General features: G+C 34.3%; 1 protein-coding gene across 1 annotated transcript; it reads right to left on the bottom strand.

Moving 5' to 3' along the window:
- Nucleotides 1–966: 966 nt before the first annotated feature.
- On the bottom strand, nt 967–9,072 carry LOC105032448 (stearoyl-[acyl-carrier-protein] 9-desaturase, chloroplastic-like). The gene is made up of 3 exons (XM_010906903.3): nt 8,782–9,072; nt 2,548–3,049; nt 967–1,822 (listed from the first exon to the last, which is right to left on the bottom strand). Exons 1-3 carry the CDS (start codon nt 8,892–8,894, stop codon nt 1,262–1,264), a joined length of 1,176 nt encoding a protein of 391 aa, XP_010905205.1. The 5' UTR covers nt 8,895–9,072; the 3' UTR covers nt 967–1,261.
- Between the last annotated feature and the right edge of the window lie 13,184 nt (nt 9,073–22,256).

Below are 22,256 nucleotides of genomic sequence, written 5' to 3'. Positions count from 1 at the left end.
TTTCAGTCGACCCTCCAATGCATTCAGCCTTTAGTGGGATGTCCCCGTTGAACTTCGATCCAATATCCATTTGGTTTTAGCTCCTGGGATATTCTCTTGAAACTGTGTGGTCAATCAAGCACGTGTCTCTTACGTGCTAGTTTGAGAGAGGACGTGCTGTAAACGCATGGGGATAATCATTGTAGGGTGAAAGGATCGTGAATCTTTTGATTTTTATGGTTCTAATGGGCAAACAGTTGTCCTTCCTAGAAACTCAACCTTGGCTCCTTGGTATTCGTACATGCCAGCACTTGTGGGAGACAACGTCGTATGGTTTGGGACACGGTGCCAAACATGTTATCCATTGGACTGCCGACCATGATTTTAGAGGATGCGCATGTTGTTGTTTCTAGCTCCAAGACAAGAAGAAGGAAAATCATTCAAGGAAAGCAGGGATGTTTTTGAACTTCAGCACTTCATCAGGGATGATGGCCTGATGGACCATAGATTCACTGGATGCCCTTTCACATGGTGCAACAATCGACGCGAGGAAACAAGAGTTTGGGAGAAATCGGATGAGGCTCTAGCCTCTGCAAAATGGCTCAACTTATTTCCAGAATCAGAGATCATCCAATCTTGCTTGGATAGGATCAGATCATTGCCCCTTGCTCTCAACATTAGTACTCGCCCCTTGCTCTTAACAGTTCACATTAGTACTCGAAGGCATTCTCTGTTCAGATTCAAGAAGTTCTGCCTACCGGTAGGATTGCACGAAGAGCTTGAAAGTGCAGAGAGAACGTCTCACTAGAGTTACAAATATGTTAAAGAAAACAAAACAAGTGCTGTTGAAAGGGAACAAGGAGTCGGTCAAAAACTCTTGAACAAGGCCAAGTGGCTGGAGCAACCGATCAAGTTACCGCAGGAAGCCAGCTAACTTTTGTCTCAACACACACACACCTGCAGCTACATTCAAAGGACTGCTACATATACATGAACCAAGTACCAAGCAAAAGCTTTCAACTATGTAAACTAGAGATCACGTCCAGCCTCAGATCACACCCATAATAGTTGCTAAAGAGAGGATTTACAGACTTGAACAAACCCAACTCACAGACAGAAAAAAACATGAGCTTACAGCTAAGACACTCCCAAAAGCCCCCTACAAGTAGCCAGCTGAACGCTGACAAGAAGCTAGAAGCAGCCAACCTAGAAAAACTTTCAGCTAAGTTGGATAGTACGTACCAGTGTGACATCAAAATTGTTTTGTTCAGTGTTCTCGAAGTCAAAGCTGCACTTCCCTACCATAAATCCAACTGAAGGGAATGCACGGTGTTTGCTTGGCTCTCTCTTGTGCTCTTTCTTCAAGCCTCCGTATCCTAGAAGCCAAAGTGCAAACAAAGTCTTGAGCTCGGTTCCCCTCCCCAGAAAGGCCAGCTAGCTTCTCCACATTCCACCTCCGGACAAGAAAGTCGAGTATATCAGCATAGTCCTTGGCAGTATAGACACGCAATCGCTGAGCAACAGCAGAGAAGTGTTCGAACAAGTTATCATCGTGCCCATCGTACATCAAATGGGCAGGCATTGAGATCTTCTTTTTCATCATGTCAGCAAATGCAAGCACAGTCCCATCTGGATCTATTTCAAACAGCTTCTCCACTATCTTGGTGTATGCAGTCTCATGGCGCTTCTCATCAGCAGCAATCGTACCACATATCTGAGCCAGTTTCAGGTCCCCATAATCTTTGGCAAGCCTAGCCGTGTTCCCATGGGATATGAAGGTTGCTCGTTCTTGAAATGACGTATAAATGAAACCAAGGTAGGGGCTATTCTCTGTCCTAGGATCCTACAAAACACAGAATAAAGATAAGTCATTCCTGGGACAAATACATGCACATTTGGTAACATGCCGATCAGTTACAGGCCTATGAGTTTGCATATTTCTAGTAAAGGCAAGTTATCCCCAAAAAGGAATTTGGGTAATGCCAAAAATGTTTAGGTAATTCTAGAAACACGAAGCTTCTTTTTAATGTGAAAAGGCCCAAACCCACATTATTTGTAATTATGACCACTTTGCGGTGGAGCAAATTCCTTGAGTTGTGCTCCTATTAACACAATCTCAGTCCTAAAAATTTCGGGTCTCGCACATTATTTCTTTTCTTTTCAAAATACCAATTAAAGATCTAAACTTTAAAGTTCCAAGTCCTTTTAATAAAAGAAAAATCCTGATCCTAGGAGTATGGATAATTAAGCATCATGTATTATTGGCTAACTAAATAGACATTGTAAGGTCGTCATTTTTCTTAAAGATTCATGGAGTAGAAATTTTTCCAAAATTATGGGTCCATGTATATTCCTTCCAAACAATTATTAACCACATTGCATGACAAAAACAAAAAGGGGAGAAAGTATATATCAGTTAATGAAAGAAGCAGCACACATTATCCAGCCAAACAGAATTCCATAATTCAAACAAGATATTTTGCAAGCTTGTATATATTAACTATAGAGATTCCAAATTATAAATAAGTAATTTCAAATCAAGGAAAAGCATATTAGAGAAATTCATACCATTCCCGAACCAATCAGATACTGAATTGTCTTCTCAATTTGTTTCATGTCCACTCTTCCAGTTAGGTACAAATACTTGTTGAGAAGGTCACCATGTCTGTTCTCTTCAGCAGTCCATGCCCTTGTCCAAATAGCCCATGAGGTAAGGCTTGCACCTGTTTCATCTCGGACACCATCAAGAGTATTAAGCATTGTTTGATATGTGGGAAGAGCCTCCTCAGTGATCATATCTCCGACCAGGCAAACATAATAATCATCAGGGATCTCCCTTGACCGCTCCCTCAACTCCTTAACTTCCTCATAAAAACCCTCAGATGAAGAATCTGGCAGAAAATCCTGTGGTTGCCAACTCTTCTCGACTGGCTTTAAAAGCACCAAGATATTATTTTCCGCCCACTCTTCTAAGGACTTGAAAATCTCAATCTTGTGTGGTGGCATGGAATGAGTGACTTGCAAATGCACCTCATGTGGAGGACTGAAGCGTTTTTTCAGAGACTCAACCCTGAGATAAATTATATGCTTAGAGTATTCTTTATGCTGTTGCAAAATAATACTAACAGGAAACAAACAAAGCCTAAAGATTTCATAGTTTTCTAACTTTTTTTAATTTGAGGAGAGCAGTTTTACCACTAATTGCTATCAAAGACGATTAATTTGTAAATAAAAAGGAGCATGGAATAGAGTCCTTTAGCTATGAAAAATTTGACGTAATGAACATACAATGAACAATCAAAATACAGCTTGCAATGCAATTATGCAAATAAGGAAAAATTCAGAACAGCAGGAAATTATATTAAATGACTTCCACAGTATGGAATCATGAAACAGGAAGTGTTGCCAATGACAATTTTTTCCAATTTTTACCACAAATGGAATAAGATACAAAAATATAGAAGGTTGTATATCTTTTATATATTTCCATATAACAGTCATACCATATTCTGAGATTTAAAATAAGAAAAAATATTCCAAGTCATGCTTATAATCTGACGTTAATATGTGTAGAAGTGAAAACACATTATCCTATATTAAGCACAATGTAGCAGTATGAAATTTCATATGAGAAAATAGTGCAAGACACAGTCTCCAAATGCCCTGACACATTAAGTAAGGAAATGTTTTATTCATTAATTTATTTTATAAAATGTATATACTGACTGAAATTTACATACCAATGAACTGCTATTTTCATAATCTATCCAGTTATTACTAGTAATCATGAGGATATTTGACATGGGCAGCATCATGATGAAAATGTGTATGTGTGTGATGATTAGATAGACTCATTTTATCTTAAAAAAAAATGAAACAATTAAAAAAATTCTATATAGACTACTGCTGGTGGCGGTATTGGCAAGGCATGATACCTGTGGATGGACTGGAATGGACAAGCACTTGAAAATCCAATAGAAACCATAAAAATTGCATATATCCATGCTTCCCAATATATGTGCGCTTGTTTATGTATAAGTTATGGAGGCACCCTCCCTTCCCGCCCCAAAAAAAAAAAAAAAAGCTCCCAGGATTTCTGGATTTTCTCTTATTTACAACAATCAATGTAAGATATGCCCCTCTCCCTTGAAATTCTGGGCCATTGGATACCTTCTTTGCCTAACCCTTTATGATCTTTTTCCTCTCACTATTTCAGATGAACTTTCAAAACTTTCCCTCCTCTATAATAGATAATGCTTTTGAAAACTACAAAAGAACACTCACGTAGCATCTTCTTTATAACACTATAATAGAAATAAAATTTGGTGCTACTATAGATTTTTTTGGAATACTTCACAGCAACCTTCTGGATATTTCTCATGAATCTAAATTAGTGACAAAATCATCTTACATTGAAAATCTAAAAAAGAAAACAAAGATAAAACAAGGGCCAAGCTTTTCCCCTTTATATTTAGAATTTACTATTTTGCAACTTTCTTCCCACATATGCTTATAATTTTGACTTATAATTTTATAACCAAGAGTTATAATTTTATAACCAAGAGTTTCCTTGGAGAAAGCCCATGCTCCAAGCTTATCTTGGTTCATGGTCAAACATTTGCATAATCTAATGTATTACATCTATTTTATGTATTCATGATTAATGATCAAAAATTAAATAGATAAATACCTTTGTAGAGGATGTGGTTTTATACTTTTATTCTTGCCCCCCTAATTCAAGATCTTGGCTCCAAAACTACACAAGAGAGAGTCCTTTTGAAATTTTTAGTAGACTCCATATAAAATAATTACCCTTCTACTAGCATCAGAATACATAAAGAAGAAAGTTCATCTCTTAGCTGTTCTAATTCACCTTCCAAGAACAAAAGATACCGGTGCTAGAAGGATGATAAAGAAATATATGGGGCAAAGAATGAAGTTCAGATACAAGGATCCAATGTTTAATACTTATTGTCAGCACCAAATATATATATATATATATATATATATATATATAACATCATATTATAATGAGTTTTGAAGTAGAGCAATAGCAAGAAATAGAAGATGAGGATAATGTAATGACCTGGGACCTTATAGAAAACTGCTAGCCAGAAGTTATTATTTAGGTTCCTTGGCCCTGTGTAAATAATCACTATCTCCCCAACACAATTGATAAAGGACTAAACACATGGATACATGGGTCCTCACAAACTCCACCATTTAAACTCTGGCATCATCGCTAAGCAAAGGGTCCAATCTCAAACATAATCATAAACACCAAATTGGCTTATGGCCCCAAAAAGATCTATGCTGCAATGTCCCCTACTCATGCATGAGTCATTGGCCAAGTCGGTTCTGATACCATTTTATTACGACTTGGAACCTCACCCAAAAGGGCTAGTCGAAGTTATTATCTGAGTTCCTTGCCCTGCATAAGTTCTCAAGATGTCCCCCTTATGCAAGATCACCTAAGCACACTCTCGCACTTTCTTGGGATGATGCATTTTACCCCCAATCCTCCCCAAAAAACACCATAAATTTAGAGGAAAAAAAAGCCAAAAATGACATTTGATTTGGTTAACTTTTGGAAATGTTAAGTAGGGCTTGACCTATAGCCTCGTAGAAAGAATAATAATTCAAATTCATTTTTTATTTCCTATTTTGTGGTTAACAATGTTAAAAATATTTTAAAAAGATATTTCATGAAAAAAATGTTACTCAGTTTGCAACGTAAATGTGAACATGTTGGCTTAGTGTGATCAAGCTTACTCTCAAGCATGTCTGGGTTCGACACAAACTTATGCTCGAGTTAAAGTAATTCCAATCAACCTGATCAAAACATTCCCTATCAATATGGCAAGTGGCATGCACCATCGATACGCAAAACATCAATTAAATCCATTAGATGAAATAACTGATATAAAGGCAAACACCCACATGCTAAGAATTTGGACTAGATCCAAGAAAGCATCAATACAATGACCACCTTAAATATGAGCCTAAGAACAGAATGAACATTTAGTCTTCAGATTTCTCGATATTTGATGATAGCTATCAGATTGTCAAAATTATCAACCTAATCACGATTTCCAACCCTGCTAAAATGTATCTAAATCACAGGGCTTTTGGAAGTCTTATTGAGCACACTTTGCTGGTGCCAGCTCAATCAATGATCAGCATCACTGACGGAATCCAGTAGTTCAAATATATCTGGTGATTGTGAATAATGACCATTAACAACCACTTTTGTGAAGTCCTTGTCATCAGAGATTGCCTGAACATGAAATTTTGACGGGAGCATTTTGGATGGCTATGTTATCAATTGTAGAGATGCCTTTCCATGACGGAAGCGTAACCAGATCTTTCTCCACGGAATCTGTTAGCTAGTTACTACACCTACATAGCTCCTCATCAAATCCGTTGCTGCTCATCTTATCAGCTTCGCCGATCTATCAGATAAAACCTACCCTATCTGGTCAGCCAGGAAGAAACAAGAGAGATGACATTTCAGTACATTCCTAAGGGCTCAGGAATGATTTCTAGGATTCGGGTTCAGAAAATGCTGATCCATGAAATCAAGATCCTTGTATGGTTACCTACATCCACAAATGGAATAGAAGATGAATCAGAAGTATAAAATTACTCATTTATCTTCAAAAACTTCTCCAAAACCAGCATCCAGGACATACTGGTCCTAAAACTATACCCTCCTATTTCAGTTTACTTGGACATCAGTTGCACTGTCAAGCCCCATGGCAGGATACTCTTAAAAAGAAAGTATATAACAAAAGGGTAACTTCTCTGTTTTAAAGAAGGGCAAAAACTGTGACTAATAGTTTTTTTTTTTCGACCAGCAGTTGATATGATTCTGGTTACATTGTCAAAACAGAACTTTAGTTAATAAGCTCTAGCTGCTTAACCGCTTCTAATTTCACCATTTCCACATCAGCTTTAATTAATAAGCTTTAACTGCTTAACTGCTTATAATTTCATCATTTCCATATTGCTGAAGGGGTCAGGGAGAGATAGGAAATCTGATTTGCAAAAAAGTGATTGGCACTACATCGTATTGAACGACAGAGACTAACAGATTGTTATGCCCAGTTCTTCATAGTAAAATGGGAAAAGGAAGCTCCAAAACATAATCTTGGTTTACTAGTTCAGAATTATTCAGAATTCTGTGACTTCAGTCGCATGAAGCATTTTCCCTTTATCTTTTCCATTTTCCCTAGGTGTATTATTGTGGTAATCATGTTCCAGTTCCACACAACCTCAGTTTCACTATGAAGGAAATGCAAAAGGTAATCTTGCTACCCCAAACATAAACATTGAAAGAATTAAAGCAGAAAACACGATGTTGGAATTAAGATTTTTAATCACCAGAATCTTGTACATTTTCAAAGATCCCGGATACTGAGACGAACTGAGATCTCAATTTATCTTGGGTAAGAAAAGAATCCAGGTCCAAGACAAAAGGGACCGAGATCTTGGAAATCTCAGATGATATTATAGGACAATTCAGCAGAAACTCAGATAAATAGAACAAATTTCAAAACAAGTAAAATCAGCTTCCTCAATTAAGATGACATGAATACAGCTATCACAATTATAAATAAGCTTGTATGCATGAATTCCTTCTCAATACAGTGATCACAATTATAACTAAGCTTACATGCATGAATTCATTCTCATGAAAGAAAGAGCAACTCAAATCAGTCCACACCTCTTTTCTCACCAATCAAATGAGTGACACATAAACCAATTAAACACACATAGGCAAAGAAATCCATAAGCGGTTTAAAATTCAAAGAACTATAATCATAACCAGAAATGCATGTTAACATGAATCACCCTCAAATCCAAGGCATCGATCAAATTAAACCAATATAACTCCCCAAAAATGAAATTTCTGAAAACCCCATCCACATATAAATGCACATAGAAAAAATCTTGGCATGGTATATTGGGGATTTCACTTCAGAAGAAGAGGCAAGCAACACTCCACAAAAAATTAAGGAAAAAAAAAAAAAAAAACTAATGCCAGTACAAGAATGCCACTATGATATTTCCGATTTCAAGTCACTGGAGAATATTTTCTAATAAATCATTAATATGAAAATAAATAATAGTATAAAATTGAATAAAGTAATTTGGATGCAATACATATTTAAAAAAAATCATGGTTAACTGGGTTCTTTAGTCTCTTCCTTCTTTCCCTTCTTTGATTTAGATGCAAAGGATGATTGTACATGAGATTCATCTCTTTCTCCCCAAAACAAAGCTCAGAAAAAAGTAAAACCTTTTGAAAATAAAGGAGAGATCATGACTACTGAGTACAGATTTAACCTAAATTCAGCAAAGAACTCATGAAGATAACTCATTTGGAAATAACGCAGCCACTGTGGACAGCGAGATGGGTAGAAAGGCAATCATAGGAACCCACATAGGAACCCATATGTGACTCCAAAACGATAGGATTAACCCAATATTTCTTCTGTTTAAGCAAGCAAGCTTCTCAATCTATAAAACCTTGATTCTAGGGAGTCAAAATCCTTATCGGAATTCAAGAAATCCCATCAAAACTATTCCCACCATTCTCGGGCCATAAAAAGAAAAACAAAATCCAAGAAAAGCATGACCACAATCAAGAAATAGACGAATATAAGTGATTTAAAGCCATCAGAACATCGAATCACGCAAGATACACGCAATTGGACGCCAAAAATCGAATCAGGAAAAAACTGGAGTCTTCCATCGATCAAAGGAACCACAGAGGCTTTTAAGGATAATGGAACTCACTTTGGGGAGGAGGGAATGGTGGAGGTCATAGACACCCTGGGGGATCTCGTACTCCTCTTTTGGAGAGCGAAGCAGAGAGCCATCTCCGGTGCAAGGTTCACTCGAAGAGCCATTCTTCTAAGCAGCCTTCTCTCCTCCCACAAAAGCCTTTTTTTTCTCTTCTCCTTTGGGTTTTTATTTTTATAGCCTTTCTTTTTCTTCTCTCTTTTCTTTTTAGTTCCTTCGGAGTGGGGATAGAGACAGAGGGAGGGAAAGAGCTGGCTGGGGCTGCTTCTGTTCTTGGGTGGCGGTGTTTAGAGCAATGGGAAGACAGCGGGCGGGGTGAGGGGTATTAAATATCAGTACGACCCGAGGATCTTGTTCTCCATGAAATTACATGATTACCCTTGATTTTTATTTTTTTAAACTCGAGATTTTGTGCATCTTGTCTTTTTTTAGTTGATCGTGCAGCTTTCAATTTTCAATTTTAGATCCCAGCAGCATAAAATCTTTAATAATTTTATATTTAAAATTTATATATAAATTATTTGATTTGCTAAAAATTATATAAGCTTTCATGGCATCCAATAGAGCAGAATCATTGAGACATCAAGGCGATTTTTATGGACATGCGTGCGCTTATGCTTAACTCCATCTAGATTTTGTGCATGGCTAGTCCTGAGTTCAGATAAAGAAAAAGAGTTACGGTAGGCCGATGGCTTTATGGTTACATGTTGTGAATATGAATGTATATAAAAAAATCGTTAGAGCTTTCTATGTCGGACTACAGGCGTATTGGAAAATCAGCATGGGTTAACGAAAATGTTTTACAGAAGTGACGATCTAATCAACTCTCAGATGTGGTGTGAACTTAGCAAGGATTCTCATATCTGAATGGATAGATGTGGGCAAAATGGTTGGTCAAAAAGATACGATACATTTAGCGGCTTGAAATATAGGGTCATTATAAAAAAAATAAAAAATAAAAAATAAAATTAATAAATATAATATCTAGGATGAGAATTAACATAACTTGTCTATAAGAGACAAAGTGAACGGTAGAAAAGCAAAGAAAATTGATAACTCTGGTATGTTAGGGAAGATATAAATAAAAACATAGTAGGAATTATTATAGGTAAGATTTTAAAGGACTTATATTACAAATTAGAAACTAAGGATAAAGAGAAAAATATCTATTAGACTATGAAACTAAGGGAAAAAAAAACTAGAGACATGACTCAAGCTAAATGATAACAATAGAAAAAGTTTTGGTTAATAAGGATGAGATTAAAGAAAGATGGAAGAACTATTTTTACAAATTATTCAATTGAAGTCATACAAATGATCTAGGATGTTTTATTAGTTCCATTTGAAGATAGAAATATCAAGTTTATACATAGAATAAGTATTTGAGGTAAAGAAGGTTATGAAAAGATGAAAATAGGAAAGTATTTAGACTTGATGGAATCCCTACTGAGGTTTAGAAGTGCTTAGGTGACATGATGGTAACTTGATTAAATAATCTGTTTTATAAAATTTCAAAAACCAATAAGATATTAAGATGCTTGATGAATGGAAGAAGAACACTACATACCAATTTATAAAGATGAAGATGATATTTAAAACTTTTCTATCATTGTACTTAACTCATGATATGAAACTTAGAATTATTAAGCATAGATTGAGGTATGACATACAAATATCAGAGAACCAATTTGATTTTATGTCAAAAAGATCAACTACGAAAGCTATTTTTCTCCTTAGGAGGTTAAAGAAATACAAAAACAAGAGACAAGATCTCCGTCTGGATTTTATTGATTAAGAGAAAATATATGATAGAGTCTCTAGAAAAATTTTATAGTGGGTATTAAAAAAGAAAAAAGCTTCTACTAATTATATTAATATAATTAAGGACATGTATAATGGAGCAAATACTAATGGGATGACTATTGATAGTAATTCTAGTAACTTTCCAATAACAACAGGTTTGCACCAAGAATCTATTATAAGTCTTTATCTTTCGGTGCTAGTTATGACTAAGCTTACTAGGCATATTCAAAATGATATTCCTTAGAGCATGCTATTTGCAGATGATATAGTCTTAGTATATACAACTAAACTTGGAATAAATCATAAGTTGTAATTAGGGAGGTAGGTACATTAGAATATAAAAGTTTCATATTAAGTAGGACCAAGATGTAACATATAGAATATAGTTTTAATAAAATTAAAAATTGAAATGAGGGTTGGAGTGAAAATTGAGAAGTATGAAGTTCTTAAGAGTGATCATTTTTGATATTTGGGATCATTTATTCATAAAGAAGGAGAGAGAGAAGAGGATATTTTCTATAGATTAAAGCAAAGTAGTTAAAATGCAACAATACAATTAAGATATTATATAATCATAGAATACATGCCAAGTTGAGAAAAATATTTTATAAGACAGCTATATAACCAACTACTTTTGATGGTACAAAATATTGGGTAGTTAAAATATAATATATACATAAGATGTGTGTGGCTAAAATGAGAATATTGAGATAGATGTGCAGTAATATAAGAAAAGATAAAATAAAAAATAATGTCTTCCTTAAAAATGTACAGATAACACCACTTAAAAATAAATTGAGAAAAAAAAACTTAGATAGTTTGGACATGTAAAATGTAAACTAAGAGATGCATCGTTATAGGGAATAATTTGATATATGTAGAAGAAAAGAGGGATAGAGGTAGATTGAAAATCATATAGGATGAAATGTTAAGGAAACACTTGATATCATTACATCTTTCAAAAGTTATAATCCTAAACAGAGTAGAATGAAAGAAAAAGATTTATGTAGTTGCCCATAATTAGTTTGGAACTAAGGCTTAGTTGAGTTAAATTAGACTTGAGTTTATATGTGCACTTCTGCTTGTATCAATTGGAAGATAATATGATTCTCAAATAACCGTACCAATACAAGACATGGTGCAATTCCATATAGAAAAACAAATGATTAGTCATTGGAGTTGTTTGTATCAATATGTTAAAGAAACTCATGGTAGGATGTGGCACACTTTTCTACCTAATGCATGAAAGGACTCCAATTTGTAATAGATGCCAGCTTACAACACATGTCATTTTCAAGTATATGTATTTTTCTTATTTTCTATATAAGCTAGAATTTTTTTTAATTATTACGAGATTATTGGTGGTGGAAAAACTATATATCCCTCTAAGCTTCTGTCCATATAATATAGGAACTTCTACTTCTCTACTATTATAATGTGAACTCATCAGGTCTTTTATCTGAAATGCTTTAACTCTGCCTGCTAAAACTTCATGATTCACTTTTCCCTCCATATTGAAAAAATCTTGCTGATCATATTTTATTTTTTCTATTTTTGAGCAATTTGTGCATTTTTCTCTTGGATATTTTAAAAGAATCAATCAATGCTGTTCACGAGTCTCATAGCACTCCATGCCCTTCTTCCCAACTTGAGTGGGATGCCCTTTTGAGTCCCAATTTTTTATCCAATCTTTCTCATCCTTAGGCTTTTCCAAGGCATCCATCTATCTATTTATTGGCTTTTACTTCTATTATAGCCATAGATACTTTCTAATTGACATACATTGCAAAAGCAAGAGGCTAATCAACAATAGATTACTATATAATTAACTTGTGATGATGAGAAGTTTGTATATAACATAACAATCATTTTAAGGCCGTATATGATCTGTAAATAAGAAAATGTTAAGATAGATTAGTTATGTTGTTCGGAATAATGATGCACAAGTTATCTCTATGTTTATTTAGTTAATTTTTTTTGAATTTGATTTAGAGTGGTTTTATTCATTAGAAAAAAAAAGAAAAGGAGATATGCATGGATATCAATTTTGTCCAATAATCATTTAGAGCAGCGAAGCCAATTTCATGGGCCGCTCTTTCTTGCTCTATGCTTCTTTGTCTAAAATCTACAAGCTTATTAAAAGATTGTTTGCTCTAATATTACTGGTTGTAATTAGAATTATATTGTTGTTTATCTCAGGTACTTTTGGAGAAGGGAAGGGGCAAATAGGTAATGACATAGGAATTGGACGTAACGAAGTAGCGCAGGGTGGTTTTCAGGAACCACCCACTGTAGCGTCTGACAGGCCAAATGGCAGCAGAATAAGAAATGCTGCCAATTTTAGTTGCACCGCCTTTATAGCCGTCTCCCGAGGCTATGCCACTTGGGCTGGCTCATGGCCTTCTCTGCTCTTCCTTCCGTTTTAATTTGTTTTCTTCTCTCCCATGCCATGGCGTTACTCCTCCCTTTTCCCTCTGCCATCTTTCCCAGAGTCCAACCCAGTGACAATACCATCTGCCAACTAATTCCTGGCCTCTCTGGTGTTTCTAACTAATTGTTCGGTTCAGCATTGAAAAAATTGGAGTAGATCCAGTGTTGCATTAATGGTCATTTAAGTTACTTTATGGAATGGGTTCAACCGTCCCATGGCAGATGGAATACCACATTTTTCTGGAATGGGCTGGGAATTACATCCACTCAAATTGTGTCTCATTTGAGGTTCAACATGTGGATCACTTCTCAGATCAATGGTACAAATATTTTTATTGCCGTAATTAATTAGACACGAGCTGCATGTTAGTTTTCTTTGATTTTTTAAAAAAAATATGTTAGTTTTCTCTAATTAGACACGAGTTGTATGTTAGTTTTCTTTAATTTTTTTAAACTCCCAAAGCTGAGTATTAGCTGAACCTCAGCTTGGTTAGCAGCCCAGTGCATGGTCTGATTCATTTATTTTGATTTCAGTTATGTCAAACGGGTATGGTAGGATTTTCTTTATAGTAATCATAGTTCTTGCATAACAATAATTATACAGTCTCTTCTAGAATATCTAATAAAATTGGGACGATACAAAGTAGATAAATATGGCCCCTACATGATGATAACTTGCATAACTCAGGGAACAGTCCCAAAAAAGCCTCATTATGATATGAAAATCTTGATTTTTATGTAAGTTGTCCACATTTTTTGAATAAACCATCGATTTTCTGCCGATGTTTTATGCATATGCAAGGGAAGTGATTTTTTTAAAAGTGAAAAGAAATAGCAATTTTCCTAATAATATAATTATTTTGTTGTAATAGTTTGCTAATTCCTATTGTAATAATCATAAAAGCTAATATAATTTTGTTGAAATCTAGGCTAGATAAATAACAACCGCAATAGGATTGCTTCAGGGAGTGTTTAGTATTGGGTGATCATTCATCAATCTCTAATCAAGATGATGTAGATGGAGATGATGAGATCATCATATTTGATTGAATAATAATAATCTTATTTGATGGTGATCTCAAATCATCCATGCTTCTCAAATCACCGTGTAATCAGGAATATTCATCTTCGAGGTCAGCAATTTAAAATCACCATGGAGCGATGATATTGGGTAGAAATTTAAGGATAAAAATATCCTTCAGTGGCATGAAAAAATTAGTATATTAATATATAGTTAATATATTATATCAATATTATATACTTGATATTATATTATATTAATATTATATATGATATTTCTGATATGTATTATATTATAATATATTATTAATCATATTATTGTCATATTATTATTCAATGATAATATAAAATTAGAATATACATATTCTATGGTGTTTTTTATGTAATAAAATTATTTTAGTGCCTTATTTTTTTAATCAAAATAAATATTACTAAGAAATAATATATCATAAGTATAAATAAAAATATTAATTCTATAAAATGATAATTAGTATATTTTTATATATTAATAATTTAAAAGACTAATAAATATACTTTTACAGAATATATTAATTATTAATATACTAATAAATATATTATTTTGAAATATATGAGGAGTAGTTTTAGTATAAATTATGGGAGCATGTGCTGTCCCTCGTACTAGATCTATAGAAACAAAGCAGAAGACTTGATTGATGGGTCAATTGAGGGGCAAGTAAGACTGTGGTTCCTTTCTCCTAAAGTTATCATAGGCAAGGATGAGGTTGAGAAACTTCATTTATATGGCTGTCTATGACGGTAATAATGGTAAGATGGTGATAATCGTTTCTTAGTGAAGCATGGAGCCTGTTGCTTAACAAGAAGCTTGATTGTATTCAAATCATACATTAGGTTAGGTTCAAAGCAATTCAACTAAGAATAAGCGTAAACTAGTTGGGGTCAACTACATGAATCTTCTTTTTTTTTTATATATATACCACTCTGTTTAGGATCATACTTTTCAAGAATCACCAAAATAAGAGAACATAATCAGATGGGATGTAGTTCACCAAATAGCATCGTCCTAGCTCACCCTGCCATTCTTTCTCAATTGTGAAATAAGAACGAGCTTATTATTAGATTCCAGTGCTGAAAGAAAACACCATCCTCTATGTCCTAAAATTACTAGCACCTTTTTCCAAGGACATGTAATGAGAAGTTTGGGTTGTATCTTTCGTGTGAAAGAACGATTGATCTTTTTTTGCGACATCAATTGTAGGATTGTGATTTGCATAGATTTCAAAATATTTCAATCTTTGTTTTCCATTTGCCTACTAGATCACAAAGCGGATATTGCACCATCTAACGATTAGTGTCAAGAAAGAAGAACAATCATTCTTTCATATAAGAGATACAACTTGGACCCAATGAGTGGGTCGAATCAAACCATAGACCTGCTTGGATCACCACCATCGCCCCGACCTTGGGCATGTGAGTTATGACACAAGAAGGGAGCTGGTATGTTTTAATAGACAATTTGAGGGTACCTAAGGATATGATCCCTTGTTAATACCTCTAGACTCTGAGAATTCTGAAAAAGGTGGATCTGGTTTAACCATAGTATAATCAAATAAGAGACCTTTACCAAGGCTAGGAGATCGACAAGGCCAGGGGATTGTTTCTATCAAATATAAATTGTACATGAAACATAGGGAGATTTATTTTTTTTTTCTTGATAAAATTAGAACATTCATATAACTCACATATGAATACATCCTAAAAGGTCAAAAAGAACAAGGTTTCGGAAGGACACCGACAAAATAGAAGAGGCCCCCAAAGTATTCCATCAGAATAATCTATAACAAAACTTATCACCACATTAGTAGTAGGATTCGCCTTATGATAGACATGCCGGATATCTACAGAGGCACCGGAGTCAAAAATCTTCCGTACGTTGCGAATGAGAGAGTGACAAGCAATAGTGGCCCGTTGCCCCTATATTTAGGAAATCACTATCATGGAATCCCCCACCACCACCAAATGATTAGCCTCAAGAGCTAGTCTCGCATAAGAGATGCCCTCCCAAGCCACCTACAGCTCCGCCACAGGGATGGTGGTCCTTGTGAGGTGGACTTCATTGCCATGATGAGCCTTGAGACTGAGCCGCAAATCACAAATCTAGTCACGTCTTTACTATCCACCATGCTACCATCGAAGTTGATCTTGAGAAAAGTCGAGGGTGGGGGCTCTCAGAAATATACACCCTCTGAGGCACTCCATAAACAAGAGAGGAGTCTTAGGTGCCCCAAGTTCTCAAAGTCATACAATCTAATACAGCATCAGCAAACTCCTTTGCTTGGACCATAGCCCTCTCAAGCACAAACCTCACCGACTGCCATCTTGCCTAAAAAAATTATATGTTTTAGGCAAGCCAAATGTGATAAGCAATACAGGCCACCCTGATGCTCATAGATCTGGTGCGTCTAGCCTCCGTGCCCTATGCACAGCCTTAAAGAAGTCCTGAGTGCTGGGATTCGGATGTACAGTAGAAGATGGTATTTTAAAATTTTTATATGCATTCAACAATTGAAAATATATGATGCGAATCCAAAAATCAAGATCACCTCGATGATTATAATTAAATACAAACCAAAGAACAATCAAACAAAAAAGAAGAATATGAATACCTCTAAGAAGATCTTAGATTATTTTTTTCTTGTTTGATTTTCACTGAGCATCTAAGCAAATACCCTCCAATGTTGATCCACATAGGAACCAATCAAGGAACTCTCCCTCAACTCTTTTTCTGAATCCTTTCTCAAAGAATTCAGCGCCCCCTCTCTTTTCTTTTTGCCTTTATCGTGAACTCTTCTTGGACGTAAGGAGTAGGCGTGAGGTTAAGGTGCGAAGCCTTATTTATGCATGAGATCCTTGGAGGCATCCAAACTTTTTGGCGCATGATCTCTAGGCGTGAAACCTCTAGAGCATCCAAACTCTTTGGTGTGGAGTTTGAGAGATTAGTTAGTTAGGATTTTAACACATGCTAGCATGCCTATTTAAAGCCCTCTTGCATTTCACATAAATCTATGACCTTAGTACTTTATTTAAATAGGTCCTCGAAGGCCAAAATTAAATAAGCCACTAATTTTAAGTCCTTGAAAATAATTTCATAAGTGTATGATCTATTAGATTCCACATCTAACTAGTAGTAGGCCCAAGCTCATGTCCATCTAACTTAATTAGAATTCTTCTAATTAATTAAGTCCAAAATATGTTAAGCCCAAATGCATCAATTAAGTAGAATCTCTTCTAATTAATTATTGAATCAAACTCTTTAATTCATAAAAATTTATAAGTCAATATTGACGTCTAGCAATGTACCATGACTATCCAGAAGATGTACAATTTTGGTAGAATAATCAAAATACTCTTTCGTGAAAAATTATCATGCAATTCAATCTTCAATTACACAACATCCTAGATAGGCTATAGATATGAAATTATGTCAAGTCTAAATACTTATCTATATATATTTTGATCTAATGATGATGACTCGAGCAATGAAAATATTAAATTTTTTTTCTAATTTTCATCATACTTTAGTCAAAGACTTTCTCAGTTATCATTTTATATGATCATATAGGATGTTCTCTCCTCTTATAAGGAGTAATCAATTTCTTATTGACCACTCACAAACTCTATGCACATTTCATCATGTTCAGAATATTCTACAAAAACATCAGAGAGTCATGTTAGGGTATGGATCAAAATATAGATCCATATAAATAAGGTACTATAGTGATTTCAGGTCTAAGAATCATTTGCACCACTTCTACCAGAGAACCATTTATTGACATGCTAGTAAGACTCCATTAGATATTTTCTCTATAGATCTATTCAGTGAACTTATTCTCCAATAAGCATCCACAGTCTTGTATTATTATCTTTACACAAATGATTGTAAGATTAATTATCCTTTTCTTTGAGTATACATAGGATGTGCTAGTCTTACTGGTATCATTGATCTCTAATAAATACTCACTGCTTTTCAATCACTTACTTGCACTAAAGTCAATTTCTACCTGATGTCTTACGAAATAAATGGTCTTCCAGCTGCAATCTCCATGGATAGAAGTTCAACAGTTGGAACTACTGACTCCTATTAATTGAGGACTTTAAATAATAAAGGAGAAATATTTTGCTTTTGTGGGTAGTGGGCTAAAATAAGGACCTCATGGATAAAAAGAAACCTAGGTCGAAGATTCTTTGGTTGCCCATGATTTGATGTATGAGTTATCTTTTTCCCTAATCTTACTTGATATTTTTCTTAGTTTTGACTTTCATAAGTACTTTTGTATGGGGAGGTATTCATCCTATGACTACTTTGAGTGGTATGATGATGAAATCTGCCTCCATAGGAAGGTGGTCATTAATCAATTTAAGGAGAAAATAAATGAGATGGTGGACCAAGCGGGATGCTTCTATGCCAAAGAGAAGATGTATTGGAGAATATTTTTGTTCACTTGGTTTGTTCTTGATATGTTGATGGCCAAGAATCAGTAGTAGGACCTTCGGATGCATTAATTTGAAATATATTTTGAAAATTTGATATGGATAATGTGGGAGGTTTGTGGCTATTAAATGGGATATTTGTAATTTCAAATGAAATATTTTTGTATTCCTCAATTTATCTATTTTATACTAAAATATATGGTAAACTAGTAGCTAGAATGAACTCACTACAAGAAATGCCACTTTTTGCGATGAATTTATTTACGATGAAAATATATTTCATTACAAATAATGATATTTACAATGAAAATAAAAATTCATTGCTAATAATTATTTATTTATGACAAAACTAATTTTTTTATCACAAATATCTTTATATTGGCGACAAAAATAAAATTTTATCGTAAATATAAATTATTTATGATGAAATTAATCATCATAAATAATAAAATATTTATTTTAATTTTAAATTTTTAAATATTAGCAACAAAAATAGTTTCATCATAAATAATGAAAGCATCTGCAATAAAAATTAAATTTTCATCGCAAATACATATTATTTTCGATGAAAACTTTTCATCACTAATATTTAAAAAAATAATAAAAATTTTAAAAATTCAAAAATTAAAGATTATTTGTGATAAAAATATTACATCATAAATAATAGTATATTGGCAATGATAACTAATCTTTTATCATAAATTAATATTATTTATAATAAAATTTTTTTATCACTAATATGTGAAAAAAATAAAAAATTTTAAAAATTTAAAAATTATAGATTATTTATGATGAAAATATTACGTCACAAATATAGGTATATTTTTGATAAAAATTTATTTTCTATCATAAATACTTAAGTATTTATGATGAAAATTTTAAGTCACTAATATTTGAAAAAATAAAAAATTTAAAAAATTTAAAAATTATAGATTATTGATGATGAAAATAATACATCGTAAATAATTATTATTGGTGATGAAAATAAAATTTTCATCATAAATATATTTTATTTTTGATAAAATTTTTTATCGCTAATATGTGCAAAAAAATAAAAAATTTTAAAAAATTAAAGATTATTTACGACGATAATGTTACATCACAAATACTTATATATTTACGATGAAAACTAATATTCTATCACAAATACTCCAATATTTATGATGTAATATTTTTATCATTAATACATAAAAAAATAAAAAAAATTTAAAATTCAAAAATTATAAATTATTTACGATGAAAATTTATCATCGTCAATAATAAAATATTAGCGATAAAAACTTAATTTTTATCGTAAATACTCTATTATTTATGATGAGAAGTTTTTTTGTTAATAAATAAAAAAAATTAAAAAAATTAAAAAATTAAAAATTATAAATTATTTGTGATGAAAACTCTATTTTCATCGTAAATAACATGTATTTGTGATGAAAAATATATTTTCATCGTAAATAATCACTATTTATGATGAAAAAGTTTCATCATTAATATTTTAAAATATTATATTTTATCTAATTTTATCATTAATTAGTTCATAATTATCATATATATTAAATTTTATATTTATTATATTTATAATGACATATTTAAAGATAAATCTTGATTTTGTTACTTATGATCTTTGAAAATTTCATTTTGTTTTATTTCTTAGTTATACATATAAGTAATGAATAAAAATTTAGAAAGATTGATGAGCTGATATGGATGAAGGAAAAGTATATGTGGGGTATGGATCGAACCTACTTCAACCTGCATATAAATCAAATACAATTTGACCCATTGACACCCCTAGTTTGAATCATGCTTTTGCCCGATTTTGGTTGGTCTTCCATCTATTTTACTTAATAAACAAAAAAAAAAAGGGTGATATGGCAGTAGATCAAAGAAAAATTTTACGCTCCATATCTGAGCTCTGGTGCTAAAGAGGCTTAGTTCTATTTTTTGACCTCTCAAATATCATTATTTTTCATAAGAAGCCTTGAGTTAAAAAGTTTGAAGTCAAATCCTTGAACTCACTTTCAGTGAATCAATATGGTCTCGCCGTCTATCTTGTCAGTTGGATTTGAACAAATTTTATCATGCGAGCATCATATAATTACTTATTAAAATCTTATAAAAGAGAAAATCTTTTTTAGTAATTATTAGCGATGGAAGAAAATTTTCGTCGCTAATAACGTAATTAGCGACAAAAATAATCGTTATAAATAAAACTTTGGGACTATTAGCGATGAAATAATATATTTTCATCATAAATAATATATTTGAAAAAAAAATTTTCCAATGAGAATTTTTTTTTGTGGCGAAAAATATTAGCGACGAAAAGTTATTCGTCGCTAGTTAGTTATTAGCGACGAAAAGCTTATTTTCGTCACAAATTTTTTTTTGTTTAAATTATTTATAATGAAAATAAATTATTAGCTGCAAAAATTTTTGAGAAATTTTTTTTTCCAGCAAGAAAATTTTTTTTTGATGAAAAATATTAGCGACGAAAAGTTATTCATTGCTAGTTAGGTTATTAGCGACAAGAAGCTTATTTTTATCGTAAAATTTTTTTTGTTTAAATTATTTGTGATGAAAATAAATTATTAGCGATGAAAATTTTCATCGCTAATATCCCGCATCCCGTCATGTCCCATCTGAAATCTATTTTCTTCCCCCCTGCCCTCACTCGGCATTATCTCTCTCGCGTTCCCTCCCCCGGCGTCCCGCGTCTCTCCCCATATCCGGCCGCCATCGCTGTTCGCTTCACCGTCGCCGTCGTCGTCCACAAAGCCATTGCCAGCACCGCCGTCAAGGTGAGCTTATTCCTTTTTTTTTGGGGGGGGGTTCGGGCCGGGGCCGGGGATGGGGACGGTGATGGGGCCGGCTGGCCGGGGCCTACGAGTTGAGGTCGGGGACGGTGGGTCGGGGTCGGGGATGGGGATGGCGGTCCAGCGCCGGCAGGCTGGAGATGGGGTTCTACAGGATTGGGTCGTGGCCGTGGCCGGGTCCGGGTCTGAGGCGGGGTCGGGTCGGGTCCGTGATTGGGTTGGGCTGGGTCCGTGATGGGTCCGGGCCGAGCCTGGTCATTTTCGGGTCGTGCTGGGCTGGACGGGTTGGTGCGGGTCGGGCCGGGTCGAGTCGGGCTGGGGCAGGTCGGGTCCATGATTGGGCTCGGTCGAGTCCAATTCGGGTCGGGTTGGGGCCTGGTCGAGGCAGGGCGGGCCAGGTCGGGTCGGGTCGGGTTTGGGTTGGGCTGGGCCGGGTCTGGTCGGGCTAGGGTGGGTCGGGTCTGTGACTAGGCCGGGTCGGGTTAGGTCCAGTCCGGGTCGGATTGGGGCCGGGTCGGGTCGGGTATGGGTTGGGTCAGTTCTGGGTCGGGTCGGGGTTGAGTCCGGATCGAGTCGATTTCGGGTCGGGTTGGGGCCTTCGGGGATGGATCCGGGGATAAGGACAGGAACGGGGTGGTCCGGCAGGTCAGGTAGGGTCGGGATTAGTCGGGTTGGGGTGGGTCGGGGTCGGGTCGGGTCGGTTCCGAGTCGGGCCTGATCGGGTCAGGCTAAAATTATTATAATTATTGCATATTATTTTTTAGTGTCACTGTTGAAATTATTTAATTATTTGACTAATTATTTTTTTACTAACATAATGCATATTGCTGTTACTTGTTATAATTAAATTATTTTATGTGCTGTTTTGTATGCTATTGAAATTATAAATAAAAAAATATTTTTATTTTAGAAAAAAATTTATTAAAATTTTTAATG

This window comes from Elaeis guineensis, chromosome 1 (assembly GCF_000442705.2).
Source record: "Elaeis guineensis isolate ETL-2024a chromosome 1, EG11, whole genome shotgun sequence".
NCBI lineage: Eukaryota > Viridiplantae > Streptophyta > Magnoliopsida > Arecales > Arecaceae > Elaeis > Elaeis guineensis.
The sequence above is the reverse complement of the archived record's forward strand: the minus strand, read 5'-3'. Positions and strand labels throughout refer to the sequence as shown.

Excerpts from the sequence above, each read along its gene's own strand:
- LOC105032448 (XM_010906903.3), bottom strand. The coding sequence starts at position 8,894 with ATGGCTCTTCGAGTGAACCTTGCACCGGAGATGGCTCTCTGCTTCGCT. Across the intron at positions 3,050-8,781 it reads ACCATTCCCTCCTCCCCAAA|GGTTGAGTCTCTGAAAAAAC; the intron begins GTGAGTTCCATT and ends AATTTATCTCAG. Across the intron at positions 1,823-2,547 it reads ATCTGATTGGTTCGGGAATG|GATCCTAGGACAGAGAATAG; the intron begins GTATGAATTTCT and ends TGTGTTTTGTAG.